The sequence below is a fragment of the Diceros bicornis genome, chromosome 31 (assembly GCF_020826845.1).
Source record: "Diceros bicornis minor isolate mBicDic1 chromosome 31, mDicBic1.mat.cur, whole genome shotgun sequence".
NCBI lineage: Eukaryota > Metazoa > Chordata > Mammalia > Perissodactyla > Rhinocerotidae > Diceros > Diceros bicornis.
The window spans coordinates 21,771,761-21,791,275 of NC_080770.1; the positions used below are offsets into that span (position 1 = coordinate 21,771,761).

The window sequence follows — 19,515 nt, forward strand, 5'->3', positions numbered from 1 at the left end:
AATATTTGTTCGTATGAGTGTAATATATTTTTAGGAGGATTCACTGTTTGACTGCATGGATTTGATAATCTCTCTTGTAGAAAGCAAGAGGAGACAATTGCATGATTTGGTCTATTCTATATTCCTAGTGAAAGTAGTAAGATATGTAGCAATTTATATATATGCTATGTCTTCGGGACAAACTTCCTCTTAACCCTCTTAATTTCCACTTTTTTGTTTATTTTTAATATTTTCAACATTCATGCAACTTTATTTACATCATAGAAATATTGGACTGTTTTCTTTGTCCTCCATAATAGAATAAAATTTTCTATGTAGTCAATCAAATTTAAATAAAAATAATTCATTGGAATAAAAAATGTATATTTTCATGTGTGGATAAATATTACTAAAATCATACAGTTGATTTTTTTAATTAAGAAAAAAATTCTACTGAAAATATGTATGAACTTGCAAATATAAATATAAGAAAATAGTTTTGCTTTCTAGAAAATGTATGTTGGACAGAGATACAGTGAAATATTACATTAGTTATTAGTGACCACTAAGATTACAAAAATGTTTAAATTAATATTTTTTGGTTATATGTTTTCCCAAATTATCTTCAGTGAATAATTATGACTTTTATAATAGGAAATGGTAAAAGTCTCAATAATCTGGATTTGAGAAAATAAACTGTGACTAAACATATTCCAACATGTTCCAAACATATTGGAATATATTTAGTCACATCTAAAAAAATATCTCACATCTAAAAATATATTGGTATGCCTTCTATATAATTTTGATAACATATTATATGCATTTTAAAAGCTAGTCTTTATTTCATTATTAATTCCACATATAAGTTATTTCAGAAAGTTTTATATTTTTCCATAGCATATAAAAAATTCAAAAAATCAGGAATTGGTACATAACGGAAATTTTTGATATGACATTATGAAGACTATAAGAATTTAATATATTATGCAATAATCATTCAGAGAGATTAATAAAACAGAATAAGAAAAGTACAGAGAATTTAGAGATGCTACAAACATCTATAAAAAAACAATCTGTATTTTCGGTTAGGATCATAAGAATGGGTGTACTATGTATTTTCATGTATATGGACACTTAGAAATACAGTATAAAAAATGTATGATGAAAAGAATCTCAATGTGGAAATATGTAAGATAACTAATCCTCACTAATTCAAAATTGTTCCAGGTATCTTGACTGGGGAACTCTACTAAATATTTAGGGAAAACGAAGTAACCAATTCTATGCATTTTCCTCTAGAAAACTGAAGTGGAGTTGTATATCCCAACTTTCTTTATGAGGAGAGATTTCCCCTGATATCAAAAGCAGACAAAGGCATTAGAAGAAAAGAAATCAACAGAACAATATCAGTCATGACCATTTATGCAGCAATTCTAATAAAAATTTTAGTAAATTTAATCTAGCAATATGTAAAAACAATAATGCACCATGTTAGGTTTACCTCAGAAATGTACAGTTGGTTTAATATTCAAAAATAAAATCGTCAGGCTGGGCCCCTGAGTGTAGTGGTTAAGTTCAGCACACTCTGCTTCAGCGACCCAAGGTTTGCAGGTTCAGATCCCGAGGGTGGACCTACATCACTTGTCAGCCATGCTGTGGTGGTAACCCACATACACAGAAGAGGAACATTGGCACAGATGCTTGCTAAGGGCTAATCTTCATCACACACACACACACAAAAGCATCATATTAAGAAACTAAAAAGGAAAAGTTTTCTGACATCTCAATAAATGCAGCAGACAGAACATTTTAAAGTTTCAATATCCATTAATAATAAAAATTTTGACTAGACAATTATGAAATGGGACTTGATAAAATTGATAAAGAGCACCAATAAAAAACCGACAACAAATATCATATACCATATCAAAAAATCAAATACATTTCTACTAAGATTAGGAACAAGACAAGTAGTATCTTCTTTCTAATTCTATTCCACATTGTAGTGGAGGTTGTATCCAACACAATATGGCAAGAAAAAAAAGTAATAGAAAGTATCCAGTTGGAAAGGAGGAAGTAAAATTGTATTTATTAGTAGATGACAAGATTGTGCACCTAGAAATCTAGTGGAATCTATAGAAAAAATTGATTAAACTAAAAAGTGAATTTAGTAAGACCAGTATACAAAATAATTTTTATTTCCATACACTGCCTATAAAAAATTAGAAGTGAAATTCTAAAATACCTGTTCCAATGCATAAAAATTATAAAATATTTAAAAATAAATCTGAAACAATATATAAACAAGCCTGTACAATAAAAATTAAGAAACATTGAAGAAGACACAAAGAAATGGAAAGATATTCCGTGCTCCTGGATTGGAAGAATTAACATAGTTAAGATGTTCATACTTCCTAAAGCCATCTATAGATTCAATGCAATCCTTATCAAAGTTCCAACAACATTTCACAGAAATAGAACAAAGAATCCTAAAATTTATATGGAACAACAAAAAACCCGAATAGCTAAAGGAATCCTGAGAAAAAAGAACAAAGCTGGAGGTATCACACTCCCTGACTTCAAAATATATTACAAAGCTATAGTAACCAAAACAGCATGATACTGGCACAAAAACAGACACACAGATCAATGGAATAGAATCGAAATCCCAGAAATAAACCCACACATCTATGGACAGCTAATCTTTGACAAAGGAGCCAAGAACAGACAATGTGGAAAAGAAAGTCTCTTCAATAAATGGTGTTGGGAAAACTGGATAGCCACATGCAAAAAAATGAAAGTAGACCCTTACCTTACACCATACACAAAAATTAACTCCAAATGGATTAAAGACTTGAATGTAAGACCTGAAACTGTGAAACTTCTAGAAGAAAACATAGGCAGTACGCTCTTCGACATCAGTCTTAGCAACATCTTTTCAAACACCATGTCTGACCGGGCAAAAGAAACAATAGAAAAAAAAAAAAAAAACATTTTTGAAAGACATTAAAGACAGTACATAAACGAAGGATACACCATATTCATTTGCTGGAATATTCAATATTGTTAAAATATCAAACTTCCTCAAATGTATCTATAAATTCAATGCAACTCCAGGAAAAATACGAGCAGATATGTTTTTTTGGTAGGAATTGGGAAGCAGAAAGTAAAATATTTAAATAAACAGAAACGATCTAGTATAGCAGAATTAACTTTATAAAGAGGAACAAAGTTGTAATACGGACACTGACAAACACTGATTTCCAGTTTTATCCCAAGCTACAGTTATCAAAAGAGTGCACGTCAATGAAACAATATTCATAGACCAGAAATAGACTCATGTATATGTGAAAAATGGATTTTCCACAAAGCAAGAGAAAAAAGGTCATTTGGTCAAGAAAAAGACTTCTTAACAAATAATGATGAACTAATTAGACATCCAAACACAAATATTTGAATATTTACCCATAACTCATGCAAAGATTCACAGAAAATGGATCACAGATGTAAATGTAATACCTAAAAGTCTAAAAATTTCAGAAAAAAACATAATGGAATATATTCATGGCCTTAGGTTGTGTAAAGTTTTCTTAGATACAACACCAGAAGTAAAACTTATAAAATTAAAATCTGATGCATTTGACAACATCAAAATTAAATCTTTAACTTTTCAAAAGACTCTTTGGAGGATGTAAAACCAATGTATATTCTGGGAGACAATATTTTCAAACAATGCATCTCAGAAAGGTCTTGCTCCACAATATGTACAGAGGTCTCACAAGTCGATAATAATAATAATAATAATAAAGAATGGGCAAAACATTTGAATAATCTCTGTACCAAATAACACATAAAGGTGGTAAATATGCACATAAAAAGTTGCTCAGCATCATTATTCATTAATGAAATTCAATTTAAAACCTCAATGAGATAACACTATATACCATATAATGCATGTATGATAACGTGTATATATATATATATATATATATACACACACACACACACACACACACACCCAGAGGAACACGAACTTTCATACATTGGTGGTGGAAAAGTAAAATGGTATAAATATTTTGAAAACAATTTTTTATAAACATCAGTGTCTTAAAAATTAAACGTACATTTAATATAATATTTTGCCATTCCATTCCCATGTATTTACCCACAAAAAATGGCAGCATATTTCCATATAAGACTGGTATACAGATGTCTATAGTAACTAAAGGAGTACAGGACCTGTCACGTCAAAATATATATTTTGTCATACTGATTATTTTGAGCTAATACAGCAGGAGCAAGAGGGACACTCTGAACTCCCTTTTCTTCTGAAAGCAAGAGATGAAACTCTCATGTCAGAGGTACGCTCCTTCTATCAGGAGAGAAGAAACATTGCACCAGAGATGGATACTTGAGGCCAAGAGAAATCTGTGCAAACACATGGTTAAAATATCTTATATGCCTGTAGTTTTCCCATATATTTTAGCTACTTTTCTACAATTGTCACTCTTGTTTCAACCTCATATATAAGCACTTAGGCTTAGCCACTTCTTTGGGTCTTCATTCTTCTTATGAGGACTCCCACATACATGTACAAATTTGTAAATAAAGTATGGATGCTTTTGTCTTGTTTATCTGTTTTATGTTAGTTTAATTCTTACGCCCAGTTAGAACCCTTAAGAGTGTAAAAAGTAGAAACTTTTCTTCCCTTTCAGCTTTATTGAATGTTTATTTGTAATGGCCAAAAACCAGAAACAGTCTAAACGTTCATCCACTTGAGAATACAAAAACAGATTGCAGGATATACAAGCAAATGAATGTCACCAGCAATGAAAAGTAATGAATTATGGGTACACACAAATATATAGATGCTCTCAAAATAATTACACTTGAGTGAAGGACATCAGAACAAAAAGATTAAATAATTTATAACTACATATTCAAAAAAAGTCTAAAAATGCAAAATCATCTACAGTTACACAAAGCAGATCAAATAGGATTTCCCAGAAAGTGCAAGAAAAGGACATAAAATACATACAGCTTGCTTGAAAAGAAAGAAATGAAAGCTTCCTTATATGCAAATGATGTATTATCTAATAAAAAAATTCCAGTAATCTGAAGAAAATATCTGGAACAAAAATGTGAGTTCAGCAAGGTGACATGATACATGATTAACAAACAAATATTAATCAGATATATGGAGAGACATGTAAAAAACAACTAAAAAATAAAACCCTTTATGTTCACCCAATATATACTATAATATGTAGGTAGAAACCAAAAAAACAGGTATAAGATCTGTACGCCAAAAAGTACAAAATACTTATTAAAGAAATTAAAGATGATCTGAATAAATTAGTAGACACATTGAGTTCATAGATTAGAAGACTCAACATACTAAAGATATCAATTCTTTCCAAACTGATCTATAGATTTAATGCAAATTCAAATAAAATCCCAGCAAGATTTTTTATACAGGCTACTTTTTACTGAAATTTATACAAAGGGCCAAGGACCTAGCATAGACAAAACACATTTAAAATTAACAATAAGAAAATATTCTATGTTGAGATTTACAATATAGCCACAATAATCAAGACTGTGGGATGTTGGTGGAGATACAAACACATAAGTCAACAGAACAGAATAGATGGTGTAGAAATAGACCTTTGAGGTAGTTCAACTAATTCCTCATAAAGGTCCAAAAGTAATTCAATAGAAAGAAGATAGGCTTTAAAAATATGGCACTGATGTAATTTGGAGTACAGAGGAAAAAGAGTAAACAAACAAATAATGTTGACCAAAACCTTATACAAAAATTAACTGAAAATGAATAATAACTTAAATGTAAAATGCTAAACTATAAAATATTTAGATGAAAACATAGGGGGAAATCTATATCCAGGACCAAGGGCTAGTGAAGAGTGTACACATATGACATCAAAAGCACAACCTATAACACATAAACATTGATAACTGGACTTCATCAAAATTAAAACAACTCGCCAATCACACTCTTAGACACTCATCACAAGGGAGTGAAAACTTATGTTCATGCAATCATATTCTAGTGAATGTTTCTGGAAGTTTTATTCATCATAGCTGAAAACTGGAAAGAATCCAAATGCCTTTCCATCATTGAATGTTTAAACAAATGTTATCATCAATACCATGGAATACTACTCAACAACAATAAAGGAATAAATGATTTATACACACAAAACCACAAATGAATCTCAAAAGAATTATGTTGAGTGAAAAAAGCCAATCCCAAAAGTTTGCAAATGGTATAATATTATTTATAAGACAGTTTTCAAATCACAAAAAGTATAATGATGGAAAGCAGATTAGTGGTTAGTGATTAGGAAGAGTATCAGAGGAGGATGAAGTGGGTGAGGCTATGAAAGGATAGCCAAAGGGAACTTTCTAGTGATGGAATAGACGTGTATTGGAGTGGAGGAAGCACAGAGTGGGATAAATGAAATGGCGCCATATGCAGGAAAGGAAAAAAACAAAATCAAACAAGAAGCAGTAAACAGATGATGGAAACTCAGAGTGAAAAGAGAAGTTACAGTAAGTAATTTCTGTCCCTGAGGGAAAAGTACAAACAAAAACATGAGCAGCAAATCAAGGAAGTAACACCTCATATTTGCATAATGCAGTATTTTAATTCCCTAAACATTGTTTAAACATTTCTACACTGTGTCACTCATTGGAGGAGACCACTGTGGAAATGCAGACTCCTGATGGGCACGCCCGTAGGTACAATATTCAAATCATGAGTCTTGTGTGGGACAAAAGTTCATCAAGAGTAAAAACTGGAAGGAAGGAAGAAAGGCAGGAAGGAAGAAAGAGAGAGAGGGAGGGAGGAAGAAAGTCAGGAAGGAAGAAATGAAAGAAAAACAGAAAGAAAAGACAGTGGATACAAATTGTTCCTGATGATTCAAGGACAGCCTCCAGGCATTTCCTTGTGCACGGGAATACTTTAGGGATAATCAACAAATTGCTTGGTATCTCCTCAGGGAGAGTCTCAAAAGGTGAAGAAAACCCATAAGTTGTTCTCACTACGCCACGAAAGAAACACAGGAGGGAGTCAAGACAGAGGCTCCATTACAGGTAAAAAATAGAATATTTCACATCTTATGTTACCAATATCGACAATGTTTCAGTGACATATGCAAAGTTCCACTTTAATTCAATGGCAAAGCCCTAGCCAATTGTGACCACTTCTGATTCAGTTCTCTTTGCCTTCCTCTCCTCCATAACGCCTGAGCAGGAAGAGGACCCCTCTCCTTTTCTCTTCATACTAAATTTTTGAGTATTTTCACATGGGTTGACAGACTAAATGCTCAAAAGCATCTTTGAAAAGTCATCATGCCATTGCTTATAAAATATTTGTTTCATATAAATAATTATATCTTTAATGCAGGCCAAAACTGAGAACTAATGAAACATAATTAAAGAGACATGAATTTTTTTAATTGACTAAATTAAGAAGCTGCAGGTATTCAGGCTTTCCTTTTGAGATTCTTCCAAATTCTTAGTTATTTAGGAACTCTAGGCTCTCTTTTGTGACTCTCTCAATTAAATTTAATATTTCATGATTATTTAAATAAATCTATAAATATGATTCTTTCCATATATCTTGATGAGGCAAAAGAGGATTTTCATTTCACATTGAAATGTGAAAGCATTACTTGGATATTGATAGACTTTAAGTACCCAGTTTTACAGTAATGGTACAATGTTCAGCACATTCTTCAATTTCAAATGGTATTTGACAGAAAGCAGATATAATTATCTCAAAGAGTATAGCTCTAAAAAAACAGCAATCGGCATTCTACAAAGATGTTAAACTGTAAAAAAGCGATCTGGTTCTTTCTGCAGAATGCTAAAGTTTGTGAGGAAAAGAACACTTGTTTTTTTTTACCTAACAGATAAACCTGCATGGAAACACCAAATCTAACAATGCCAAATGAATTCATTCTCATGGGAATCACAGACCGCCCTGAGCTGCAGGCTCCATTATTTGTGTTCTTTCTCATCATCTACGTGATCTCAGTGGCGGGCAACTTGGGCCTGGTCATCCTCACCAAAATGGACTCCAGGCTGCAAACACCCATGTACTTCTTTCTCAGACACTTGGCTTTTACTGATCTCAGTTATTCAACAACTGTGGGACCTAAAATGTTAGTAAATTTTGTTGTGGATCAAAATACAATCTCCTATTACTTTTGTGCTATACAACTAGCTGTCTTCCTTATGTTCATTATTAGTGAACACTTTATTCTGTCGGCAATGTCCTATGACCGCTATGTGGCCATCTGTAACCCTCTGCTCTACCCAGTTATCATGTCACAAAGGGTTTGTCAGGTGCTGGTGGCAATCTCCTATCTCTACAGCACATTTGTTTCTCTTCTAGTCACTGTAAAGATTTTTAATTTATTCTTCTGTGGCTACAATGTTGTTCATCATTTTTACTGTGACTGTTTCCCTTTGTTATCTTTGCTCTGCTCAAACACACATGAAACTGAGATGATTATTCTGATTTTAGCCAGTTTTAATTTGATTTCATCCCTTCTGATAGTTCTTGTTTCTTACCTGTTCATTCTTGTAGCCATTCTCAGGATGAACTCTGCCGAGGGTAGGCACAAGGCTTTTTCTACCTGTGGATCCCACCTCACTGTGGTCATAGTATTTTATGGGGCTTTGATATTTATGTATGTTCAGCCCAAATCCAGTCATTCCTTTGACACTGATAGAGTGGCTTCCGTATTTTACACCCTTATTATCCCCATGTTGAATCCTTTGATCTATAGCTTGAGGAACAAAGATGTAAAATATGCACTGCAAAGGATGTGGAAAAAACAATGCAATCTTTGTTCTTAAAGTTTGTGTACCATATGATTTCCATAAATTAGGTTATGGGACTTCAAGTTTGCTCTAAGTGCCTCCAAAAGAAACTGGAGGCACAAATGTGTTCAACATGCATGTTCAAATCTATATTTGTAGATTGTTTTCTCTATGCCAGGCACTTCTAGTTTCTGTAAATAGATTAATGCACAAGATAGTAAAAATGTTTACCTTCTTTGAGGAAGAAAGACGGATTACATACATAAAATAAGTAGATGTTACAGTACAGCAGGCTGTGTTAGATGAATATAGACAAAAAAATGCTGTCAAGGATGCTGGTGTTTTTCTCATCTACTATAATAAAATTATACCATCTGTGTGTATGTGTGTGAGCCTGTGTGTCCGTATGTGTGTAAGTCTTTTGTTTTCCTTCTGTTGTAGCCTTCATACTCTTCCCTAGTATGTTTTAGAATTATACTTAATATTGGTTGTTTCTGTAATATCTGATGATTTGAAGTAAGTACTCAGTCATATTAGTTTGCTCAAATACCTTTATCCTAAACATTGGGATCCCTCTTTTTCCTCGTCAATGTCTTTACTTCTATATATGAGTCTGTTACCTGAACTTACTTTGGAATTCATAAATTTGTGGGTGCTGACTGATGCCTGATTTTGTCTGAATCAGTCCATTTTGTCGACATCAGAGGATATTCAAATTAAGATAAATTTTTGAGGCCCCTCAGAAGCTCCCAGGTTTGTACTTTTCCCTGAAAGTGATTATCTTGCTTAATACTGGCTATTTAGTTCAGAAGACTGTAACATTTACTTATCTTTCTGAAAAAAAGTACTTGTCCATGTTTAAAAGTTATGTTGCAGTTGTTTTGGGTAAGAGGACTATTCTATGAAGAATTAATTGTGTTGTCTCTCTTTCCTTGGGTTGATGTTTCCCAATTTTTATCAATATTGATTATGCACTGTACTTTAATTCACTTTCATTGTTTAACTATAGCTCCAACTCACTTTCCACATTTTCCCATGTGCTCATTTTTACTTTTTATTTCCTTTTGCTTATTTTTATTTATCTTAATATTTCTAGGATTTTATTGAAACTATTAGTCTACAATATTTGCTTTGTTCACCACCATGCAATAAAATTCTCTGTTTTACCAATGAACACTTAATAAAAATAATTTATTAGAATAAAATTTAAGAAATACATGACACAAAGCAATCAAGATGTCCTTCAGTAGGTGTATGGGTAAATAAACTATGGTAATCCAGACAATGGAATGTTATTTAGCACTAAAAATAAATGAGCTATTAAGCCATGAAAAGATAAAGTGGAACCTTAAATGTATGTTGCTAAGTGAAAGAAGGCAATATGAAAAAGCTACATACTGTATGATTCCAACTCTATGACATTCTGGAAAGGTAGAACTATGGAGACACTAAAAAGATCAGTGGTTGCCAGGAGCTGGGGCAGAGGAAGGGATGAATAGAAGGAGCACAGAGGATTTTTAAGGCTGTGAAAATATTTTGTATGAAACTATAATTGTGGATACAGGTCATTATATATTTGTTCAAACCCATAGAATATACAACACCAAGGGTGAACCCTAATGTAAACTATGGGGCTTTGGTGAAAATGATGTATCAATGTCAGTTCATCAATTACAGCAAACGTCCCCCTCTGGTGGGGATGTGGATAATGGCGTCGGGGAAGCTATGCCTGTGTGGAGCAGGGAGTATAAGAAAAATCTCTGTACTTTCTTCTCAATTTTGCTGTGAAGCTAAACTTCTCTAAAAAGTCTATAGATCCAAGAAAAAGTGCATGACACAGTGTCATGGGAGGATGAATTATCAAAGTGTTGATGCAGTTAAAAAGTATCTTTACAATAGTCATAAAGACTACCGGGTAATAATTTCTCACACTTTGGAGTACTATATGACATGCATTCCTCATGTCTTGATGAATCTAATCATCACAACAGCTCTGTGAGACAGGTTCTACTAAAATTTCCATTTTTTGCTCTATCAAATGGTGAATCAGAGAGGGTAAGTAAATCCTCAGTGTCCACAAAGGTACTAAGTGTTAGGACCAGGTTTGTAAACCAGGTGGTCCAGTTCATGCTTGAGGATTCATGCTCTTAACAAGTACCCTATATTGTCTCTTAACGTCACTTTTATGCTTTGCTTCTGTCATCCCAGAGATGACAGAGAGCAAAACTTCACTTTTGCAGATGTCAGACTAGAAGACGAGAAGATTAAAAAAAGAAAAATGAAAGCCATGTCTGGCACAGACACTAAATTCTAGAAAGATATAACTAGTCAATTAAAAATAAATCAATTGACAAAAATATAAATTAAATCAGACTTTGGTCTGATTTTGGACGAGTAATTTGCTCGAATAAAAAGTCATAACAAAGTGAATGTAAGAAAGAGTCTGAGTAGCTCCATAATAAATTGGAGGATGGGCAGGAGTTAGCATTAGGTTGTCAGGAACATGCTGAAAAAGAAATAGACAAGAAGGTTCCCATTTTAAGAAATGATTCCTGTTCTAAGAAGTTCACTTGCCCCCGAGACATGAAGATTGAGGAGAAGCAGGATTCCAAAAAAGCCAGATGTCTATTGCTAATGATTTGTAGGAGGAATTCTACCAGGGACAACATAAGAGATGCATGTTCTTTCCCAAAAAAGAGAGATCTGTGTGAGGAATATTCTTTCTCCATCACCTTCTGCTTCTCAGAAGGAAAAGCTTTTGTTTGAAGAAACTTTTCATGTGAGCTTCATACATTTGGGAAATTAATTTAAGGACAAGAGAATATATTGACTCCATTATTGTTGAGCTACTAAACCGATGAAAGCCATGAGCCCCAACATGTGGTCACTTTCTTTTTTAATTGTCCTCTTCCTTGAGCCAATATTTGTTGAGTGACTCCATACATGTATGAGAAAAGCATTCCTATATGATACAATGGGGAAAGGCAGAGTGCCACACGCAGTTGTGAAAGAGGCACCATATTATTTTAGGGTGTGTCATGCATATGGACTAAGATGTGAAAAACACCTCCCAAAAGATGTACAATATCTGAAATATCGCCCTGATTCATGTGAACACCCAAAAGGACACCCACCACAGTGATTAGACAGATAAAAGCAACAACATACAACTCATGAATATCTATCAACTTCATGAAAAGAAACTTCACTAATCAACCTACACAGTTTGTCATTGAAAGAGACCCTGAAAATATGAAAGAGAATACTAATTAAAAAGTTTGAGTATAAAAGTTAAACATTATTATCTTTAGGATAAGAAATAATCTGTGATTCACTAAATGTTTAATAAGCCGCAATAATCATAATATTCCCAAGTGCCAAATTGCATCTGCATAGGGTTTATTAATTGGAGAGAGGTACCCCTGGGAAAGGAGAGGTGTACAGGAAATGACAAATTGCTACCACATATATCTTGGGATTCCCTGGAGACAGAGTAACCACTGGAGAGCTGAATGGGGATGCCAGGGGGAGAGAGGTCTCAGAAGTCACGTAACAGGAGGAGCTATAGTCTAATTTCCTCTATATGTGCATGGCACGCCCTGGAACTATGAGGGGCATGCCCTTCCAAAAGGCATGTGGTATTTCGCTCATTGCCTACTGTGTCATATTTGAGCAGAAGTTTACATTGTATTTACAGTTACTCTTACTTTTATTAGCTCCTTGATGATAAGGAATAAAATATTTTCTGATATTCTTTAAATCCCAACAAACATGCATAACATAATACAAGAAATATAGCAAAATATATGATCAGATGCATCTGATCATTTATATAATTCATAGCTCAATATATTGGTTTATAACTCAGAGTAGTGGAAATCAGTCAACCATAGAACAGACAGAGTAAAATTTCAGTTTTTGTTGTCATAGAATAAGTTGACGTTTTTAAAACTTAACCTCTTAATGGAGTTATTCCTTGGCTATCACAGTCAACATCAATTGTATAAAAATTATGGATGTATTTTCAAAAAAATCGATTTAGAAATAGAACAATATAAAGTTTTCTTTCAAGGTTTTATTTTTTACAAAGTTATTAAATTTTCACATATTCTGTCCAGCCGTGAAGAGTTTAATATCTATTGAATAAACATGGTTTCTGATGCTTACAGGGTGGATTGTACATAGATTAAACCTTTGATTCCAGATCTAGTAATAGTCATGTAAATTAACCTTTTTTCCTATTGCTAATTTTATTTTTATAGCAATTTTATTGAGATATAATTCACAGACCATACATTTCACCCATTATAAGTGTACAATTCAGTGATTGTAGTATAGCCACAGAGTTGTGCAACTAACACCCAATAATGGGGCTGAAATCAGGGGTCTGCTGTGGGGCTATCCATGCTGTTATGTCTGTCCTTTATAGTTTCTTAAAATTAAGTAAATTTAATGCTGACATCACTCCCTTACAAATATTAAAAGTATAATGTGGGAATGTTATGAACAAACTTTTGCCCATGAATTTAAGCCCATAGATGAAGTGGGCAAATTCCTTGAATGACTCAAACTACCAAACGCACTAATTTGTTATAGAGAAACTGAAGGGCTATTCACCTATTAAAAGGATTGAATTCATAATAGAAAAACTTTCAAAGGAAACTAGTGGTCAATAGGGTATCGTTGAAAAAATTCTACTAACATTTAATGAAAAAAAATCCATATTTTTTTCGTCTAACAAGTAGGAGAGGAGAGGTCACTTCCCAACTAATTTTTTGAGGTCAGTATCATTCGGAGACCCAAACCAGAAAAAGACAGCACAAGAAAAGAATATTACAGATCACTGTCTCTCATAATCATAGACATAAAAATCCTCAAAAAATATTAGCAAATTTAATCATCTATATATTTATTCTGTTGATATAATATTACATTATCGATATTTGAATGTTGAACTAGGCTTCTGGTCCTACAGGAAATGTAAAGAAAAAAGAAAAAATATGAATTTCTCAATTGATGCAGAAGAACCATGTGTTAAAATTCAGTATCCATTTATAGCATAAAATAAAATTAAACTCTGTTATCTGGAAAAAGAAACGAACTTCCTCAAAAAATAAGGGACATCTACTATAAAACTTACAGTTTTTCTGTAAATAAATGAAAGGAACAATGTTTTCCCACTAAATATTCGAAAAAGGCAAAGCTATTTTCTCTCATTACAACTATTAGGCCATAATGGAGATACCATCCTGTGCAGTAAGATGAAGGAAATTAATAAAAAGACATTTAGATTTGAAACAAATAAATAAAATTGTCCCTATTTGTAGATGACATGATTGTTTATGTAGAAAATGAATCTGCAAAAGTTACTAGAACTAAAAATTAAATATAGCAAAATCACAGAATACAAGGCCAACAAACAGAATTTCGCTGTATTTTTGTATACAAGCAATAAGCAATTGGAAGTTTCAATAAATGTATAATTCATTACAATAAAATCAAAAGATTTAGATTTATAAATCCAACAAAACTTGTGAAAATTAACATGTTGAACATGGCAAAACACTGATGAAATAAATCAAAGGTATGTAAATTTAGAATAATATTTTGCTCATGGATTGAAAGACACAATATTGTTAAGATGTGAAACGTCTAGTAATTGAATGGGAGAAATCTACAAGCTGATTCTAAAATGTAGATGGAAGGGTGAAGAAATTAGAATAGGCCAAAGAATTTGAAAAAAGATAAGAACAAAGTAGAACAACTCACATACTACCTTTACTTTTTTTCTTGCTGTATGTATGTTACAAACTTAGAGTAAGGCAAAATGGAAACTAATTATTCAAAACATAATAAAAATAGCGATGTTAAATAGTGACTGAAATAGAATATAATATAAGACTTCTAAAAAGATTAGGCAAATTGATATTTTGTCATCTGAGGGTCAAATTTTATACATATGTTGCTATACCTAACATCATGATGCAAGGCTATCAGAGCATAATGATATTTTATTGTTAGTACCAAAATCTGAAGTGTTTTATTCTGGTATGTATATTGCCATTATGCTTTATTAATAATATTATAAATATGATTGTCATTATTATTGTTGGAAATAATTTTATGCCTTAGCTTCTTACCCCTCATGAATGACTGTCATATATATTTTAAATTTATCCATATCCATCTCATATACATTCCAAAATATATTTGCAAAAATAATCATTTTACAATTGTATTTTATATTATAGGAATACCTAAAACTAGTTTTTCTTGTTTATATAGAGAGATTGTTAGCAAGTTGAATATGACCTGTCAATTGTAAACTAGCAACCGTGAAGTTCTTTGAATATTTCTTCAACTGTCTCATGGGCTTTAAGAATCTCAGATTGCCTCTAATAATCTTGATAGCAATGGAACTCAAAAATACAGAAAAATGTATTTAATTAAATTTAGTGTTAATGCAAATATACTTCCCTCCTTTTGTTTGTTAATGGTAAAGGTTGACATTATTAAATGAAGAAAAATTATAGAATCATAGAGTGAATACTTACAGAACTAAGTCAATAAGTAGATATTAGTTTATGTAGTCTGATTTTAAGTGTATTCAATGGAATTTCTGTAAGGATAAATTTCCGGAATGTGAAATATCTTCCTGGCAATTTTTTGTTTTAAATCTTGCCTGAAGAGGAAGAAGATGCTTAAAAGGAGAGATGGAATTTGTTTTGAAATTTAAGTACTCAAAAATTACTCTTTAAGACATCCTACGTATGTAACTAAAATTTTAAAATCTGAAGTTTAAAGCTTGAGGCTTCTGTTATAACCTCAAAAGTAATCATAGGTACACCTACCCTAGTTTTTCAGAGATTAAGGCCTAGAAAAAAATAAACTAATGACATAATATGTTTTAGGAAAGGCTGAAGTTGAAAGTTCTCATTATATTTGTATGTGGGTCTACCACTAATGATTCTGCGCCTAAATTCTGATGTGTGTGTGGGGGGGGGTTCCCACATTTTTTTCACAGTTAAGGGCTTTATGTAATCTGCAGCCAGAACATCACATACTAGTGGTCAGAAATGAGCACTTCTGGCATTAATGTTATAGGTCTTGGCAGCCTGAGAGGTCTCTCACTCTTTTCCTTTTAGCCTCCATGGCTGTTCTCTTTCTGCTGCAATCCAGGCAGCAGCAGAGGGTCAGCCCAGTTCTGCTGAGGTCAGCGGCAAGAAATTCTCGGACAACAGCCAGGAGTCCTACAATTCAACCCAATTCTGACACTATCTACCTGGAGACAGCATCAGATTCCACAGGTTGAGGGCTCAGTCCCACAATGCTGCCCCCCCCACTTCAGATGCAAATCACAAGTCCAAAGGTTGTGCTTGTGCTTCTGACCTTGTGAGAATAAATCAAGGGTTTCCATGACCTCCCTCCTTGGGTTCCATACATTTGCTGCAGTGGCTCACAGAACTCAGAAAATCAGGTTACTCACTAGATTACTGGTTTATTACAAAGGATGTCAAATGATATAAATCAACAGTCAGATGAAGAGATACATAGAAACAGATACTGAGCAAAGAAGCTTCTGTCCTCATTGAATTTGGGGCCCAGTACAGAGGCATGTGGAAGCAGTCTGGTTCAACAACCTCGAATCTCTCTGAACCCATTCCTTTTGGGTTTTTAGGGAGGCTTCCTTACATAGGCAGGATTAATGAAACCATTGGCCATTGATGATTCATTCAACCTCCAGCCCCTCTCCCCTCTTTGGAAATCAGGTTGAGGAACTGAAAATCCCAAACATCTATTCATGGTTGCTTCCCCTGGTAACTAGCCACATCCTTCAGTGTTTTGCAAAAGTCATCTCATTAACATAACAAAAGACACCTTTATGACTCTCTTCACTTAGGAAATTCCAAGGGTTGTAGGAGCTCTGTGTCAGAAACTAGACAAAGACTAAACATGTATTTCTTCTTACGAATTGTAATATCACAACCATTCTTTAGACTAGTTAAAATATAAGTCAATGAAGGCAAATTTCAGCTATATAATTATATGTACGTTCTTGGAAACTTAAGAATCAATTATTTTTCTCTTAGAAAGTACCTTATTTCTATGTCCTTAAATAAAATATTATTACACAATTATATTCTTCAAATAACAGAAATACATAAATGTAACACTGTCTTTTGTATTGATTCAGAGATTCATAACCTAGAATATCAGAAGAACTACGAGACAGGCTATTGTTTTTGTGATGCAGATATATGAATTAAACAGCTTTCCCTTTCTGGCTGCCTCCTCATATGACAAATAAGTGTATAGAATGAAAAAATCTGTACAAGCCTTAGAAACTTTATCATTTATGGAATTCCTGGAAATAAGAGCCAATTGATCAAATGTTGTAGGATTAACAGGGACTTGTAGTTAACAGGGAAAATGTTTCATTTCTATGGCCCTTCTCACAGCAGCCTTTATCTCCTTGTTTCTCAGACTGTAAATCAATGAGTTTAACATGGGAATCACTAGTGTACAGAACACAGAAACCACCTTCTCCTGTTCTACAGAATACTGAGAACTTGGTTTAATGTAATTGAAGCTTAAGATACCATAGAATATGGTCACAGCAGTCAGGTGAGAGGCACAGGTGGAGAAGGCTCTCTGTCTGCCTGATGCTGAGCAGATCTTCAGGACAGCAACAGCAATGAATATGTAGGAAATGACCACAATCAAGAGGGTGGCCATGGCAATGACTCCAGAGAAGGTTAAGAGCAACAACTCATTCAGGGAGGTGTGAGAACATGACAGCTTTAGGAGGCACAGAGCATCACAGAAGAAGTGGACCCACAAAAGGACAGTCCCCCTAAGCTCATTGTGTGTGTCAATGAGTTAATCATTCCACCTGTGAATGACCCAATGAGCAGCCCTACGCACTTCCTCTTAGACGTGGCTGCAGTGCAAAGCAAAGTCTTGGCAATAGCCACATAATGGTCATATGCCATCACCGACAGCAGGAAGCCTTCTGTGGTGATGAACACCCCAAAAAACAAAAGCTGCACTACGCAGGCAGAGAGTGAGATGGTTCCCCTCACAACCAAGAAGCTGATCAGCATTTTCGGTGCAATAGCAGATGAGCAGCAGGCGTCTACAAATGAAAGGCAGCTGAGGAAAAAGCACATGGGTGTGTGGAGCTTGCGAGTGACTTGGATGAAGAAGATCATGCCTAGATTCCCCACCAAGGTAATGGCCTAAATCAGCAGGAACAGCACAAAAAGCACTACTTTCAGTCCAACACAGTCTGTCAGCCCCAAGAGAATAAACTCAGTAACAGCAGTAAAATTCTCTTCAGTCATTTGTTTATTCCTTATCTAGAAATCAGAGGTGAAAAAGATGAGGAGATTAGAATGGACACAGGAGAATCTGATATTTATTAAAAGCAAACAGAAACATTTATAGCCTTGGGTACTTGGAGAAATACATTTTTTTGCTGAACCTAAGTTTCCTCATTTATAATAGTAGGAGTTGACTAGATTGTCTCAATTTTTCTTCAGTGCTAGTTATGATTCTATCCCATAAGGAAATATGTGAAATAGCATTTTGACTCTCAAAAATTTTAGTGTGTCTAAAGTGCCTGCTTCTACAGGAAGGTGATACTGACATGAGGGACAGTGATGGCGAGTAAAAAGAATCTGCAAAATTAAATTTAAGCACTTTTTGAACTCTTCATTTTGGATACAAAAGAATTAATTACAAGAAGATCTAAAATCAGGTGCACTATTAACTATGCAGTTAATCCACAAAAGCACTCTGATGTAAGGAGAGAATTGGCAAGGATTATGAGGCAATGAGCCTGACCTCCAAAGATGATACCATGATACTCTGTAAAGTGCATAAATCTCTGGCCTCTTCTGACACCTCCTTACCAGCAGCATGGAAGGAGACCCTCAGTGGAATTACCCAGTGATGAGACTCAGATCAGAGAAAACCAGGTCTTGCTTAAAAGAAGCAATTAGAAGCGTTTATAAGTTATCTGAGGCCCTGAATAAATAAATTACATATTTATTTTTGCTATTAACTTGTTTTCATATAAATTCCTGTGTAGATGTTATATATTAAATTGTTTGCTATGTACATGCATATACAAATATAAGTATATGTATTTATACACTCACATACACACATATATAGAAAAGATAAAATGTAAAATGGGGATAATCAAAATCACCTATTGCCCTAGAATACTTTCTCATATCCTTCATATGATGATACTTATGTATGACTACTATGGTTTTCATTAGATAGTTTGGTTACTTATGCTTTTTATTCTATTGCATTATATTTCTATAAGAATTGATATGTCCATAATAAAACTCTCTCTCCCATATTCTATATTTAGGTAAGAGAGTGTAGTTTTAGAAATAAAGAAATAAAAACAATGATCAAATTTGGCCTATATATTTCAATTCTATCAATTTATTTGGATTAAAATGTTTTAATTTACCACAAAAGGAAAGTGGTTAGCAGTAGCCCAACGTGGGATTAAAATATGTTGCTGTGACTTTTTGACTTATTGATGTTGGGAAATCTCTTTATCTTCTTTCAGCCTGTGCATAATTACACCCACATCTCGTGTTCATTGAAAAGAAAATAGGAGATATTGGAAGCAAAATGCTAAGTGTTGCTTTGGTG

General features: G+C 33.6%; 1 protein-coding gene and 1 pseudogene across 1 annotated transcript; one reads left to right on the forward strand and one right to left on the reverse strand.

Annotated features, from left to right (window-relative positions):
- Positions 1-7,929: 7,929 nt before the first annotated feature.
- On the forward strand, positions 7,930-8,871 carry LOC131395822 (olfactory receptor 8K3-like). Its single transcript, XM_058527640.1, has one exon. It carries the CDS (start codon positions 7,930-7,932, stop codon positions 8,869-8,871), a length of 942 nt encoding a protein of 313 aa, XP_058383623.1.
- Positions 8,872-17,253: 8,382 nt separating this feature from the next.
- On the reverse strand, positions 17,254-18,232 carry LOC131395823 (olfactory receptor 1052-like; annotated as a pseudogene).
- Positions 18,233-19,515: the final 1,283 nt, after the last annotated feature.